Source organism: Pollachius pollachius (genome assembly GCF_949987615.1).
Source record: "Pollachius pollachius genome assembly, chromosome: 8".
Lineage (NCBI taxonomy): Eukaryota > Metazoa > Chordata > Actinopteri > Gadiformes > Gadidae > Pollachius > Pollachius pollachius.
The window spans coordinates 4,852,775-4,869,481 of NC_136941.1; the positions used below are offsets into that span (position 1 = coordinate 4,852,775).

The window sequence follows — 16,707 nt, forward strand, 5'->3', positions numbered from 1 at the left end:
TTAATTATTTGTTTGTTATTCACTGCAGCATGATAACGACATGATAAGTACAACTCATGTCAGCCACCTAACTAGCCAGCCTGCAACACTCACCACAATCCTGTAGGTCTTCGCTTTCAAGCTGGCCCTCACAAACACTCCAGTATGAGGCCTGACTTGTACTGGTTTTCATCCATTTGGACACTGGTCCTCATCTTTACCAAAGGGACGTCATGGCGACTCTGTGTTCAACGATCGAGTTCAGCGGTAGCAGTAATCGACGGCTTGACTTTCGCGCCGGCGGTAAACGTTTCCATGGTAACAGCGAGCTTTACCATTCAAAGACGTGTTACACTTTAGGAATGTGGGTAGTTTAGTCATTCTAAATGACATCGTGGATAAAACATGTTTTTCTTAAAACTCAAACTTGTACGGTAAGTATCCTTTGGATGGTTGCGACATAATGTATTTGAATCTAAACCTCTATGCAGAATATGAAGGGGATTTTCACTCCCAGAACCCCACTGTAGCGCTCTATTGACCAATCAGGTGTGAGCGGGTAAAGGCAGGTAAATAGTCCGCGTGGAGAGCAATAACCCCAGAACCCATCGGCCATCGTTGGACGTCTGAACACACGAACATCCAGATGTTTTCTAGGCGTCCTCCTGACCATATTTCGGCTCATCTCTTTAAAGAGAAATAAAAGGTTCCGGGGTAGTTGCTCTCCACACGGACTGTTTACCGGCATGCACCAAACCCGCTCACACCTGATTGGTCAATACTACCCTGACTACAAACGGAAACCAGAACCGTTCCGATAACAAAGTCTTGTCCCGTTTCCAACAGATGATGCATACACTGGCAGATATGCTGCATATGTGGTTCCATAGCTTAACATAGACATTACAAATAAGTGACTAGTTGGTCTTGTTTTTTTGTTTGTTTCTTTTCTTCATTCGTGGGGCTTTCATTGTGAAAACCCAGACCGGAAAGGGACGTGTTTTCAACCGTGTGTAGAAAGAAGAAGTAATGAGAAAGTTAAGAAGTTATCCTCTTTACTCCTAATATATGTAATATATAACAAATGTCAACATATATATATATTATAAAATATATAAATCGTTTATATATGATGCTAACAGTTTAAATCTTATGTCAGTTCAGACTATTTCAATGGTCTGAAAGGTTTAACTCTTATCTCAGTTCAGACTTTTCCAACAGTCTGAACAGTTTAACTCTTATCTCAATTCAGACTATTCCAACAGTCTGAACAGTTTAACTCTTATCTCAGTTCAGACTAATCCAACAGTCTGAACAATTTAACTATTTTTTTCAGACTAATACAACAGTCTGAAAAGTTTCTCTTATCTCAGACTAATCCAACAGTCTTAACAAAGTCAGATCAATAAGTCGTCTCTTTGTGGTGATTATCTTATTACACAAGTGATTTATCCTTGTACTCCTAGGATAGAAGATAAAAGACATTTCAGAAAGTGTCTACAACCTTAAATACTCAGATTAATCTTTGTAAAAATGTTTAGTAGTGAGTATTAGTAGCTACTAAAAATGTCTAGCAGTGAGTATTTATACTAGCTCACATGTCAAGCAGTGAGTATTTCTGCTAGTTCACATGTCTAGCAGTGAGTATTTATATTAGCTCACATGTTTAGAAGTGAGTATTTGTACTAGTTCACATGTCTAGCAGGGAGTATTTATACTAGCTCACATGTCTAGCAGTGAGTATTTGTACTAGCTCACATGTCTACCAGTGAGTATTTGTACGAGCTGCCCCCTGCGGTCTGGTTTGAGTTCTGCCGGCTGATGGATGGACTCTCTGAGACGCAGTGGGTCCGCTTCGGTAAGATCAAGATATTCATTTATAATTATATATTTATACGTTTTTTGTAGTTCTCGTTATGTGATGTTTTTGTAGTTCTCGTTATGTGATGTTTTTGTAGTTCTCGATATGTGTTGTTCTTCTAATTCTCTGCTAGGGATGTTTTTCTAGTTTTTGATATGTGACGTTTATGTAGTTCTCTACTAGTGATGTTTTTGTAGTACTCGTTATGTGATGTTTTTCTAGTTCTTGTTATGTGATGTTTTTGTAGTTCTCTACTAATGATGTTTTTCTAGTTATCGTTATGTGAAGTTTATGTAGTTCTCTACTAGTGATGTTTTTGTAGTTCTTGCTTTGTGACGTTTTTGTAGTTCTCTACTAGTGATGTTTTTTTTTAGATCTCGTCATGTGATTTTCTTTTCCAACAAGCCTCAGAGATTCTAAGTGATCAGACCGACGTGCGATTGGCTGAGAGGAGGGAGAGGCGGACCGACTATGTGATGAACCAATGGGCAAACAGAAATGGCCAGGTGGGGGAGCTGATTGGCTTATTGGAGAGACAGCAGCTTCTTAGAGCCAGAGACGTCATTCTGACCAGTGAGTTCCTCATATATCTATATGTGTGTGTGTATATATATATATGTATATATATATATATGTTTGTATACACAAGCATAGAAAAGCTGAACTAAAGATCACATTGGATTTTACATCCTGTTTTCTTTCAGGGAGAGCTGAGTCTGTCTCCAGGCTCCACCCACATTCCAGTCATTCTCAGTCATACTCCGCCCCCAAACCTCTCCTGGTCACCTGTTTACTACCCACCAAGGCCCTAGTCAGAGGTACACACACACACACACACACACACACACACACACACACACACACTAGGTTGAGTACTTTAAGGAGGGTTTGGTGCTCAGCAGGTGAGGTGATGGGAGGAACCAGAATGCTGCCTAAACCAGGACCGCCCCCAAGCAGCCTGCAGTCTCGAACACAGCCCCCCAAACTGATGAAGGTGATGATGATGAGGATGATGTTGATGATGATGATAGTGAGGATGATAGTGGTGATGACGATGATGATGATAGCGGTGATGATGATGATGATGATGGTGTCTTTAGGTTCCAGCTGGGTCTGTCGGTGGAGCGGGGGGGATGTGCTGGTCACATGACGAGGTGGAGACAGGAACCGATGGTTTCTCCCCCTCGAGGCTGGTGGGGGAGGGGGGCTTCGGGAGTGTTTACCAGGCCAGCATGGGGGGCAACGAGTATGCTGTGAAGGTCCTCAGACAGGTACTATACTACTAAACTATACTAATATTGTAGTACTACACTACTACAGTGTTACTAGGCCAGCATGGGGGGCAACGAGTATGCTGTGAAGGTCCTCAGACAGGTACTATACTACTAAACTATACTAATACTGTAGTACTACACTACTACAGTGTTACCAGGCCAGCATGGGGGGCAGCGAGTATGCTGTGAAGGTCCTCAGACAGGTACTATACTACTAAACTATACTAATACTGTAGTACTACACTACTACAGTGTTACCAGGCCAGCATGGGGGGCAATGAGTATGCTGTGAAGGTCCTCAGACAGGTACTATACTACTAAACTATACTAATACTGTAGTACTACACTACTACAGTGTTACCAGGCCAGCATGGGGGGCAACGAGTATGCTGTGAAGGTCCTCAGACAGGTACTATACTACTAAACTATACTAATACTGTAGTACTACACTACTACAGTGTTACCAGGCAAGCATGGGGGGCAACGAGTATGCTGTGAAGGTCCTCAGACAGGTACTATACTACTAAACTATACTAATACTGTAGTACTACACTACTACAGTGTTACCAGGCCAGCATGGGGGGCAGCGAGTATGCTGTGAAGGTCCTCAGACAGGTACTATACTACTAAACTATACTAATACTGTAGTACTACACTACTACAGTGTTACCAGGCCAGCATGGGGGGCAACGAGTATGCTGTGAAGGTCCTCAGACAGGTACTATACTACTAAACTATACTAATACTGTAGTACTACACTACTACAGTGTTACCAGGCCAGCAAGTGGGGCAACGAGTATGCTGTGAAGGTCCTGCAGGTAATAATAATGTAGTACTATACTAAAACTGTAGTAACGTACTAATACTGTAGTACTATACAGCACTATACCAGTATATAGTGCTATACTACTACTGTAGTACTATACAGTACTATACCACTTTATAGTACTAAACTACTACTGTAGTACTGTACCAATACTATGTGCTATACTACATACTATACAGTACACTGTAAATCGCCTCAGACAGGTATTATTCTATGAGTATAATAAGTATATAATATAATATGTGTGTATGAATGTATGTATATATGTACATATATGTGTGCATATATTTTTTTTTATATATATATGGCATATATATATATATACACATATATATGTATATACATATGGCATATATATATATACATATATATATGTATATATATCTATGTGTGTGTATGATATACTCCCATAGTATATGTCTATCCTATATATTTATTCATGTATTTTCAGGACTCTATTTTGCTGGACTGGTCTCTGTTGAAGGAGACTTTTCAAACAGAGGTGGAGAAACTTTCTAAGTAAGTCTGTCTGCCTGCTGGCTGTCAGTCTGTGTGTGTGTTTGTGTGTGTGGTCTTCACAACTCGGCAACTCCAAGAAAAGTGCAGGGAGCAACATAAAGACCTGTTTATGGTTTTTGTCGACCTCTCCAAAGCCTTCAACACTGTGAAGAGAGATCTCTTGTGGGATGTCCTAACGCGGATTGGTTGCCCCACCAAGTTCATCAACATCCTCCGTCAATTTTATAGGATGCTAGGATGTCCGTAAGAGGTCAAGAGTCTAGCCCTTTCCCAGTGCGCACAGGGGTAGGACAAGGGTGTGTATTGGCACCAATGCTTTTTAACAGCTTCCTCTTATGCCTCACCCAGCTTCTCCACAAGGGGATTGAAGAAAACAGTGGGGTGACAGTAGAGTATAGGCTGGATGGTAACCTCTTCAACATCAGGAGGCTGCAGGCAAAAACCAAACTGCATAGAGTAAGGATACTTGAGATGCAGTATGCAGATGATTGTGCTCTTGTATCTCACTCTCCACAAGGCCTCCAGTCTGTTCTAGATGCAGCAGTTAGGCCATACAGCAGGATGGGGTTGACCATCAACACAGCCAAAACAGAGGAAATCTGCCAATGGAGTACCAACATCCCACCCACACCCCCCGTCTTCACTGTAGCAGGGGAAAAATAGTTGTTCCATCTTTCAGATACCTGGTAAGCATTATATCTGAAGACAAGAGCATTGACAGTGAGGTCCAAAGCAGATTAAATCAAGCATCAGCTGCCTATGTGAGACTCAGGCGCCGGGTTTTTCAGAACAAGAACCTTAATTTAAACACAAAAATCAGTGTCTACCAAGCAATCTGCATCACCACCCTCCTCTACAGCTGTGAAGCCTGGGTTACTTACAGCCGCCACATCAAGTCCCTGGAACAGTTTAACATCCGCTGTCTGCAGCGCATCCTAGGAATCACTTGGCGTGACCGAGTGCCGCACACTGAGATCCTTGAGAGGACAGGCTGCAAAAGTATTGAGGCCACAATCACTCGGCACCAACTGCGTTGGCTGGGGCATGTCACAAGGATGCCCTACAACCGTCTGCCCCGCAGAGTGTTATATGGCCAGCTACACCAAGGTCAGCGCTCTGCTGGAGGTCCGAAGAAACGCTTTAAAGACCAGATGAAAGTGGCGCTTAAAAAGTGCAAAATCAAACCTGGAGACCTGGGGAATGTGGCTGCTGACCGCAACACCTGATGGCAGGTAAAAGACAAAGATGGACGTCATCATCGGACTCGATGGACAACTAGTAGTAGTAGTAGTGTGTGTGTGTGTGTGTGTGTGTGTGCTGATATCCTGTGTGTGTGTGTGTGCTGATATCCTGTGTGTGTGTGTGTGTGTGTGTGTGCTGATTTCCTGTATGTGTGTGTGTGTGTGTGTGTGCTGATGTCCTGTGTGTGTGTGTGTGTGTGTGTGTGCTGATATCCTGTGTGTGTGTGTGGGCTGATATCCTGTGTGTGTGTGTGTGTGCTGATGTCCTGTGTGTGTGTGTGTGTGCTGATATCCTGTGTGTGTGTGTGTGTGTGCTGATATCCTGTGTGTGTGTGTGTGTGTGTGCTGATATCCTGTGTGTGTGTGTGTGCTGATATCCTGAGTGTGTGTGTGTGTGTGCTGATATCCTGTGTGTGTGTGTGTGTGTGTGCAGGTACAGACACCCCAACCTGATGGAGCTGGTGGGGTTCAGTGTGGCGGAGGACAGCTTCTGTCTGCTCTCCAGGTTCATGAGCAATGGCTCTCTGCAGAGCCAGCTGGTACGGACTGTGTGTGTGTGTGTGTGTGTGTGTGTGTGTGTGTGTATGTGTGTGTGTTGTACCCTTCCGTTGAGGCGACCCAGCAGCAAGGGCTGTGATTGGTCCGCTCACTAAAACCCGATGCAGAACCATAAAGGTCCAGGACTGCGTCCAAGCGTCTGTGTGGTCGTTGCGTTGCGTGAACGTGGGACCATAATCAGCCCTTAAGTGTGTACAATGTGTGTATAATGTGTGTGTGTGTGTGTGTCGGTGTAGGTGGGTGGTGCTCTGTCCTGGGAGCAGAGGGTGGGTGTAGCAGCAGGAGCGTCCAGAGCTCTACAGTACCTCCACCTCCCCCCTCCACCTCTCCTCCCCCTCATCCACGGAGACGTCAGGAGGTCTGTCTGTCTGTCTGTCTGTCTGACTGTCTGTCTGTCTGTCTGTCTGTCTGTCTGTCTGTCTGTCTGTCTGTTGGTTTGTCATTCTACCAGTCTGTCAGACGTCTGTCTCCCTACCTGTCTGTCTCCCTGCCTGTTTGTCTCCCTGCCTGTTTGTCTCCCTACCTGGCTGGCTCTACCTGTCTCTCTCTCCCTGTATGCCTACCTGTTTGCCTGCCGGTCTCCCTGTCTCTACCTGTCTGTCTCCCTGTCTGTCTCCCTGTTTGTCTGCAGGTCTGTCTTTCTCTACCTGCCTGTCTCTTCCTGTTGACCCACCTGTCTCTCTGTCTCCAACTGTCAGACGTCTGTCTCCGTACCTGTCTGTCTCCCTGCCTGTTTGTCTCCCTACCTGGCTGGCTCTACCTGTCTGTCTCTCCCTATATGCCTACCTGTTTGCCTGCCAGTCTCCCTGTCTCTACCTGTCTGTCTCCCTGTTTGTCTGCAGGTCGGTCTGTCTCTACCTGTCTGTCACTCCCTGTTGACCTACCTGTCTCTCTGTCTCCACCTGTCTCTCTACCTGTCTGTCTCTCCCTGTATGCCTACCTGTTTGCCTGCCAGTCTCCCTGTCTCCACCTGTCTGTCTCCCTGTTTGTCTGCAGGTCGGTCTGTCTCTACCTGTCTGTCTCTCCCTGTTGACCTACCTGTCTATCTGTCTCTACCTGTTTATCTCCCTGTCTCCCAGCTCCAACAGGATGTCGGAGCTGGGAGATAAACAGGGGAGATAAACAGGTCTGTCTGTCTCTCCCTGTTGACCTACCTGTCTGTCTGTCTCCCAGCTCCAACATCCTGTTGGACCGTCATCTGGCCCCTAAGCTGGTGGACTTCGGGCTGGGGGTCTTCAGCCCGCGGAGTGTGGGCGCGGGGGTCCGGACCAGCAGTGTGGGGAGGACCTCCGTCCTCAGGGAGGCCCAGGCATACCTGCCCCAGGTCTACCTGCAGGACGGCCGCCGGACCCCCGGCCTGGACGTCTACAGCTTCGGAGTGGTGAGAGACTGCACCTTTATACACCACCTTACCCTACACCAGCATTACTCATTGCGCGGCTCGCAAGCCACATGCGGCTCGCCAAGCCTCTATTTGCGGCTCGCATGGCGGTAAAAATATACAGTGATATGATCATGCAGTGAATACAGATATTTAAAAAAACAATACAAACAATTGTTTAAAAAATAAATCAACAGCGGCATTAAAAGGTGGAAATATAGCCTTGTCTAGAAAATATTTTTAAACTTGCTCGGCTCTACGCTGACAGCGGGGTTGCCAGATTGGCGGTTTTCCTGCATAACAAGAGAGAATGTGCTCTTTGGATGGACTTACTCTTATTAACTTATTCTTCAATAGCTTCCATGTTATGTGACCCAGTGTCTCCACATTATTCCAGAAAATAGCACACAGTCACACAAGTCTTAATTTTCCTCTCAAAGTGCACCAGATTGATGCATTCCAGGTTAAAAGGTACCAAATTTTCTTCCGGGGGAGCATGCCCCCGGAATGCTTTATACACCACCTTACCCTACACCCTGCTACACCTTTATACACCACCTTACCCTACACCCTGCTACACCTTTATACACCACCTTACCCTACACCCTGCTACACCTTTATACACCACCTTACCCTACACCCTGCTACACCTTTATACACCACCTTACCCTACACCCTGCTACACCTTTATACACCACCTTACCCTACACCCTGCTACACCTTTATACACCACCTTACCCTACACCCTGCTACACCTTTATACACCACCTTACCCTACACCCTGCTACACCTTTATACACCACCTTACCCTACACCCTGCTACACCTTTATACACCACCTTACCCTACACCCTGCTACACCTTTATACACCACCTTACCCTACACCCTGCTACACCTTTATACACCACCTTACCCTACACCCTGCTACACCTTTATACACCACCTTACCCTACACCCTGCTACACCTTTATACACCACCTTACCCTACACCCTGCTACACCTTTATACACCTTGATACCCTCTGTTATATACCTTACACCCTACAATACTTCATACATTCCGGTTAGGTAATACAGTACCTGTCTGCCTGTCTGTCACCTGTCTGTCTGTCTGTCTGTCTGTCTGTCTGTCTGTCTGTCTGTCTGTCTGCCTGTCCATCAGGTATTGCTGGAGGTGCTGACTGGCCGTAGAGCTGTGGAGACGGAGGGGTCTCGAACTCTCTACCTGGTGAGAGAAACGCACGCACGCACGCACACACACACGCACACACACACACGCACACACGCACGCACGCACGCACGCACGCACGCACGCACGCACGCACGCACGCACGCACACACGCACACGCAGGTACCAGGTGTAGCAGTACCAGGTGTAGCGGTACCAGGTGTAGCAGTACCAGGTGTAGCAGTACCAGGTGTAGCAGTACCAGGCGTAGCAGTACCAGGCGTAGCAGTACCAGGCGGAGCAGTACCAGGCGGAGCAGTACCAGGCGGAGCAGTACCAGGTGGTGCAGTACCGGGTTCTTTGGGTTCTTTAGCAGTAGCGGATGCACTGGACAGCAGTGCTCATGAGTTGAGTGTCGCTGGTTCAGGAGCTGTAGGGCACACTGCTCTCAGTGGGCCCCTGCTGTTCACACATTCAGCCACACACTGTTATTTCTGAGTAGCACATGTCTGGTCCAACCACAGAAGGACCTGCTGGATGAGCTGCTGGAGAGCCCCGGTCTGTCACAGAGCGGCCCCTCCCAACTCTCCCACCTGGACCCCCGGCTCCTCCCCCAACAGCCCTCCAACCCAGGTAGCCCCGCCCCTTAACAACCATAGATAGAGGAATACCTGTTAAGAACTCTAGCTTAATACCTCTAAGTGTAATATCTGTTAATACCGCTAGGTGTAATACCTGTTATTAACTCTAGGTGTAATACCTGTTATTAACTCTAGGTGTAATACCTGTTATTAACTCTAGGGGTCACAGGCGTCACAGGCTCTATGGATGTTTCTGCTCTGGCCTGTAGATGTCTGCATAAAAACAGGAAGAAAAGACCAGCCATGACGGAGGTAGGCGTGTGTGTGTGTGTGTGTGTGTGTGTGTGTGTGTGTGTGTGTGTGTGTCGGGAGAGGAGGGGGGGGGTCATGTATGAGGGGAATGTCACAATCTCTCCTCCTCTCCTCCTCTCTCCTCCTCCTCTCTCCTCCTCTCTCCTCTCTCATCCTCTCCTCCTCTCTCCTCTCTCCTCCTCCTCCCTCCTCTCTCCTCCTCTCTCCTCCTCTCTCCTCTCTCCTCCTCCTCTCCTCCTCTCTCCTCCTCTCTCCTCCTCTCTCCTCCTCTCTCCTCTCTCATCCTCTCCTCCTCTCTCCTCCTCTCTCCTCTCTCCTCCTCTTCTCTCCTCTGCTCCTCTCAGGTGTCTGATGAACTCCAGGACCTCCTCACCCTTCTGAGGAGCAGCACTAGCCCTCCCTCCTCCCTCCTCCCTTCCTCCCCCCACCTCCCCCTTCCTCCCCCCGCCCCCTTACAGGCAGAGGTCAGACTGGGTGCTCTTGTCCGGGATATGGCTCAACTGGGAACACTGGAACACTCCTCCCCCTCCCCCTCCTCCCTCACCTCCTCCTCCTCTGTCACCTCCTCCTCCCTCACCTCCTCCTCCCTCACCTCCTCCTCCCTTAACACCTCCTCCCTGTCCGAGCCCTGTGAGAGTGATGAGAGCGTCTGCCTCTCCTCCCCCCGTCTCCCCCCGGGAGTCTCCCAGCCTGGACTCTACCAGTCTGGTGTCTCCCAGTCTGGTGTCTCCCAGCCTGGGCTCTACCAGTCTGGTGTCTCCCAGTCTGGTGTCTCCCAGCCTGGACTCTACCAGTCTGGTGTCTCCCAGCCTGGGCTCTACCAGTCTGGTGTCTCCCAGCCTGGACTCTACCAGTCTGGTGTCTCCCAGTCTGGTGTCTCCCAGCCTGGACTCTACCAGTCTGGTGTCTCCCAGCCTGGACTCTACCAGTCTGGTGTCTCCCAGTCTGGTGTCTCCCAGCCTGGACTCTACCAGTCTGGTGTCTCCCAGCCTGGACTCTACCAGTCTGGTGTGTCCCAGCCTGGACTCTACCAGTCTGGTGTGTCCCAGCCTGGACTCTACCAGTCCTGTGTGTCCCAGTCTGGTGTCCCCCGCCCCCCCCCTGGGGCCCAGGGGTCCAGCAGTAGTTCTTCTCCGTGCGGGGAGAGGAGGCCCACCGCCTCTACCCAGGGACTTTCCCCTGGCTCCTTCCTCCCCTCCTCGCGTCCTCCCTCCTCCCCGACCCTCCCGACAGGTAGAGCATGACGAGGCTTTATGGCGTCTCCACATGATGTGGAGGCTATATCAGCTGTCTAAAGCTGTTGAACTGTTTTTATCTGTTTTTAAGGGTTTTATCTCAAAGTGAATTTTGCGAATGTGTGTTTCTGTATATGTAGGTGTGTGTGTGTGTGAGTGTGTGTTTATGTAGGTGTGTGTTTGAGTGTGTGTGTATATGTAGGTGTGTGTCTGTATATATGTAGGTGTGTCTGTATATATGTAGGTGTGTCTGCGTGTCTATATATGTTTGTGTGTGTGTGTGTATATGTAAGTGTGTGTGTGTGTCTATATGTAGGTGTGTGTGTGTGTGTGTGTGTGTGTGTCTATATGTAGGTGTGTGTGTGTATATGTAAGTGTGTGTGTGTGTGTCTATATGTAGCTGTGTGTGTGTGTGTGTGTGTGTGTGTGTGTGTGTTTGTATATGTAGGTGTGTGTGTGTGTATATGTAAGTGTGTGTGTGTGTGTGTGTGTGTCTATATGTAGCTGTGTGTGTTTGTGTGTGTGTTTGTGTGTGTGTATGTGTGTGTGTGTGTATGTGTGTTTATGTGAGGCTGATCTTCTGTTGCTTCCTGTTGTCAGATGAAGAGCATGCTGGACGGAGCGGACCAGAGGAAAGTGACGAACTCGATTTCTTGAATTGACCGTCTGTCTGACTGACTGTTCTGTTAGTCCGTCTATGTATCATCATCATGTTCATCCCAGCAATGTATCTCTTCCAGCCAATAGGCCAACCTAAGTGAAATCTTGTTGCCATAATAAAATATTCACTTTTACCACCCTTCCCATGTGAGTTAAACTGTTCGAATCCCAAATAAATCCCTTTTGCTTTAAAGCCTCATAATGTTATTATCCCAACGTGACTGTATTATGTGAGCATCATCGGGTAACCATTACGTTTGCATCGTAACAACACAGCTAGGGTTTAGTATAAATAGAAAAAAGGGTTAGGGGTTTGTAGTATCTAGAACACAGGGCAAGGGTTTAGTATATCTAGAACATATAGTTCAGAGTTTGTAGTATCTAGAACACAGGATTAGGGGTTAGTAATATCTAGACCACACGGTAGAGGTTAGTATCTAGAACACAGGGTTAAGGTTTAGAAGTATCTAGAACACAGGCTAAGGAGTTAGCATCTAGAACACAGGATTAGTGGTTAGTTTCTATAACAAATATTTGGGGGTTAGTAGTATCTAGAACACAGGGTTAGGGATATGTATTATCTAGAATACAGAGTTAGGGGTTAGTAGTATCTAGAACACAGGGTGAGGGGTTAGTAGTATCTAGAACACAGGGATAGGGGTTGATAGTATCTAGAACACAGTTGGTATTTCTAGACCACAGGGCCACACCCCTGTGATCTAGGAAGGTAGGACTAACCCCAGAGAGGTAGTGCGAACCACATGTAAAACGTCATAATTTTTAACAGACTAAAACCTCACCGTTAATGTATGAGGTCACTAATGTTTACTCCGGCATGATGTCATGTGCAATTAGATCCTGCATGGAAAGTAGCGTGTTGGCATGGAAACCGCCCGCTTCTCGTTTAGTATGTTAGTGAACTTCACGTGTCAGCAGCGTCGAGTCTGGCCGGAAGGAAGGCGATGGAGATGGAATGTTTGTGACGAAAGAAGAAACAAAGCAGCGTTTCCTTTGCTTCCTCGAACGCTGATTGGTTGATTGGTTTGTTTCGACACAGGCTGTTCCCAGCGCGCGAGGCGCAGGGGAAGCCACGGAGGGGTCTCGTGGAGACGGGGACGCTCCCAGTAGCAGGACCGGTACCAGTACCGGGGATACCGGGTGTCCTGATGCCGACCACATCCACGTGGAGCTCCTGAGACACCGCGCGAAGAACCATCGATGGAAGAACGGATCAATTAATCAACAATGGTCGATAACTCGGATTTATTGATTCCGCCCGACGCTGAGCACGTGGGTCTGTGATGGGCTTTGGACCGGCGGGAGGAGACCAAAGGTACACACACACACACCCACACACCCACACACACACACACACACACACACACACACACACACACACACACACACACACACACACACACACACACACACACACCCATGCTGCAGTGAGATGTGTGGCATTGCGTGTTGAATTCTAAAAGTTTCCTGCAGCCCAGGCTGATGACAGTTTTATGAGATTCATTCTGTATTTCTAACCGCTTACAAAAATGGTTAGAAATGTGTGATTCTCCATCTGTAATGTTATGGGGCTTTGAATGGTTAAATCATCTGGAATCAAATATTATTCCAAAGTGATTTGAGCGTTATTGAAGACGTTGGATTCTGAGGGCAGTGATTCAGAACCGTTAAAAGACAGAGGAACGTTATTGACCAATCAGTATCAAGTATTCAACATACTTTCGGTATAAGGTGCTCCTCATTGACCTGTCTCTGTACTGTCTATCCCCTCCTACCTGCTCCTCAATTACCTGTCTCTGTAGTGTCTAACCCCTACTTGCTCCTCAATGACCTGTCTGTGTACTGTCTAACCCCTACCTGCTCCTTAATGACATGTCTCTATACTGTCTAACCCCTACCTGATTCTTAATGACATGTATTAGAATTCACCGTAGATAGCTTTGTATACTGCTCCTAAAAGCAACTGCTAACTCTCATATAGTCAACCATATATAATAACGATATAATAATTTATACAAAATTATTATTTTCTCCTGATTTGCTGGATATTGGTCATGTGACGTGTGTTGTTTTAACACACAAACACACACACACACACACACAAACACACACACACACACATACACTGCATCTCGCTCCCCCTCAGGGCTGTGAGCTGATTGGCTGTCTGCAGCTAGCTCTGAGCCAATCATGTTGAGAATTTCACCAAGAAATTGTTGCCATGCGGGTAATCTCTCTCTCTCTCTGTCTCTCTCTCTCTGTCTATCTCTCTCTCTCTCTCTTTCTCTCACTGTCTCTCTCCCTGTATGTTGACCTACATTTTGAGGGATGGAGGTGGGCAAGAGAGGAGATTGGAGAGAGAGGGAGAGAGGGGTGGGAGAAAGAGGGAGTAACAGTGTTTTTTGTGTGTACATTATTTTATGCTATTGCTTGGCATCATTGTTACAAATAGCATTCCTGCTAATAAAGCATCTCTAAATTAGATGATGAGTTATTTAAATGTCCAAACGTTTCATTAAGTCAATGTGTTAACGTAATTCTACTCAAGAACGCCATGGGAACAAACCTTTACATTACTGATGATCCGTACCTTTCTTTATAGCGATGAGTCCGTACCTTTCTGTATAGCTAGGAGTCTGTACCTTTCCCTATAGCTATGAGTCTGTACCTTTCTTTAAATTTAGGAGTCTGTACCTTTCTCTATAGCTAGGAGTCTGTATCTTTCTCTAGAGCTAGGAGCCTGTACCTTTCTCTATAGCTAGGAGTCTGTACCTTTCTGTATAGCAGGGTATGAGCCTGGTGTAGTGTTGCCTGGACACTCTCTCTCGTGTGTGTGTGTGTGTGTGTGTGTGTGTGTGTGTGTGTGTGTGTGTGTGTGTGTGTTTGTGTGTGTGCTTGTGTACACACTCACCCCCACCTCTTCATTCAACATGTTTATAAATAACTCAGAAGGGGCAGGAAGTTCTTTCCTAGTTCTGGTGAAACAAAACTGAAGGTTTTGGTGACTTTCCCCTCCGCCTCACGCGAGGACTACATGTTATCATGATGAATATGAACATGGAACCTTTCTTCTGAAGGTTTCATAGATATGTTTATCTATTTATATCTATGTATTTCTGTGGAGATCTATGAATATTTATATCTATGTATATGTATATCTGTATTTCTATGTAGATCTATGAATATGTCTATGTATATGTATATCTGTATTTCTATGTAGATCTATGAATATGTACATCTATGTCTATGTATACCTATGTATTTCTATGTAGATCTATGAATATGTATATCTATGTATTTGTATATCTATGTATTTCTATGTAGATCTATGAATATGTAGATCTATGTATATGTATATCTATGTATTGCAGCATGTGGGAGTGAAACTCTGGAGAGCAGCAGGAAGTGACATCACCACCATGGAGGTCAGCACTCGACACATTTCGGTTCCAGGTGAAAACTACTAATACATAATAACATAATAAATATATTATTATTATTATTATTATTAACTGTCAGAACCAAATACACATATATTTAAGAAATAACATACAATACCGGTGCAAATATGTGGGCATGTTTGTGTTGTCTTGCATGCGTGTGTGTGTTTGTGTGTGTGTGTGTGTGTGTGTAGACCTTCTGAGTTGTCAGGACAACAGGAAGAGGATGATGGACCTCCAGGAGAGGAGGCGGAGCCTACAGGTTGCGCTCAGCAACCGATTGGCTGAGCTGCGTAGCCTCTGTCTGCAAGAAGCAGTGTGTAACACACCACACTACACAAAACTATACACAACAATACGCAATAATACACCACACAAGACTACCCTACACACTACACAACACTACACGCTACACGAAACTACACACTATACTACACTACACACTAAACTACAAACTACACTACACAAAACTGCACTACACTACTGAGAGAGAGAGAGAGAGAGAGACAGAGAGAGAGAGAGAGAGAGAGAGTGTGTTCTGTCACCACTGCTGACAGAACACACTACACTTCTCCACACTACAATACAACACTGCTGACAGAACACACTCAACTACAATACACTAAAATACACCAATGCTGGCAGAACACACTAAACTATACTTCACTACTGCTGACTGAACACACTAAACTACACTACTGCTGACAGAACACACTAAACTACACTACACCACTGCTGACAGAACACACTAAACTACAATTCACTACTGCTGACATAACACACTAAACTACACTACTGCTGACATAACACACTAAACTACACTACACCACTGCTGACAGAGCACACTAAGCGACACTAAACTACACTACACCACTGGTGACAGGTGACCCGGCTAATAGGTAGTCAGAGAAGCTAGACGTGAAGATCAAACCGAGGCTCTCCTCAGCCTCACTAACGAAGCTGCCTTGTTTTGATTGGTCAGGAGCTAACGGGGAAGGTACCAAGCGACTACCCCCTGGAGCCGGAGGAACCCCCCGTAGCGAGGAGGAGCGTTAGTTTACCCAATGACAAGATGGCTGCCAGGCCAGAGGTGGGCAAAACACATGAAGCCAATGGAATGGTCTAGCCCTGACCCCGAATGGTCTAACATTGGATGGTCCAACTCTGAATGATCTAACCCCGAATGGTTTATATGTGAAAGTGTTCAATGTGTGTTGTATGTACCAGGCATCCCTCCACTGCTAATAGGCGGTTATCCAATTAGCAGGTTGGGGTCATGGTCGGGTCAGAGCTGTGTTGGGAAGAACAATCACGCAAAAAATGACTCCTTAAAAACAATTGAACTGAAAAAGCATTATGCTTACAACGCTTTAAAATCGTTTAAATATCACTGCAACATTTGAATCTTTCTTTGGACAAATGCAGTTATTTTATGTCGCTTTGCATAAAAGTGTCTGCTAAATGCCCTAAATGTAATCGTAATCTTTTTAATATCGTATAGTGTTGTATAATATGTAAGTATGGTGCTTGCAACAGTTTAGTCTTGTAACAATCAAGTACGGTGCTCACAACACATATGACAGGAAGTGACATCATGCATACGAGAGGAAGTGACATCATGCGTACGAGAGGAAGTGACATGTGTTGTGTTCAGC

General features: G+C 46.1%; 2 protein-coding genes across 4 annotated transcripts in view; both read left to right on the plus strand.

The window, feature by feature from the left end:
* Positions 1 to 802: 802 nt before the first annotated feature.
* On the plus strand, positions 803 to 11,767 carry irak1 (interleukin-1 receptor-associated kinase 1). Of its 3 annotated transcripts, none has more exons than XM_079740719.1 (14): positions 803 to 1,837; positions 2,246 to 2,413; positions 2,545 to 2,658; positions 2,740 to 2,834; positions 2,941 to 3,111; positions 4,392 to 4,459; positions 6,134 to 6,239; positions 6,495 to 6,616; positions 7,432 to 7,639; positions 8,801 to 8,866; positions 9,331 to 9,439; positions 9,608 to 9,699; positions 10,044 to 10,932; positions 11,535 to 11,767. In XM_079740719.1, exons 1-14 carry the CDS (start codon positions 1,738 to 1,740, stop codon positions 11,594 to 11,596), a joined length of 2,370 nt encoding a protein of 789 aa, XP_079596845.1. In that variant the 5' UTR covers positions 803 to 1,737; the 3' UTR covers positions 11,597 to 11,767. The 3 variants fall into 3 exon arrangements, with proteins under 3 accessions (XP_079596845.1, XP_079596846.1, XP_079596847.1); XM_079740720.1 differs by having other exon boundaries at positions 2,743 to 2,834; XM_079740721.1 differs by lacking the exons at positions 803 to 1,837; positions 2,246 to 2,413; positions 2,545 to 2,658; positions 2,740 to 2,834; positions 2,941 to 3,111 and adding an exon at positions 3,129 to 3,832.
* Positions 11,768 to 12,657: 890 nt separating this feature from the next.
* ccdc120a (coiled-coil domain containing 120a) overlaps positions 12,658 to 16,707 on the plus strand; it is a gene marked incomplete at its 3' end in the record, with an annotated part of 6,357 nt that continues 2,307 nt past the window's right edge. Inside the window, exons 1-5 of the mRNA XM_079742308.1 lie at positions 12,658 to 12,927; positions 14,984 to 15,065; positions 15,247 to 15,368; positions 16,035 to 16,142; position 16,707. The exon at position 16,707 is cut by the window's right edge and continues 81 nt beyond it. Coding sequence (XP_079598434.1) covers positions 15,032 to 15,065; positions 15,247 to 15,368; positions 16,035 to 16,142; position 16,707 — 265 coding nt within the window. The 5' untranslated portion in view covers positions 12,658 to 12,927; positions 14,984 to 15,031. The remainder of the gene's footprint in view (positions 12,928 to 14,983; positions 15,066 to 15,246; positions 15,369 to 16,034; positions 16,143 to 16,706) is intronic.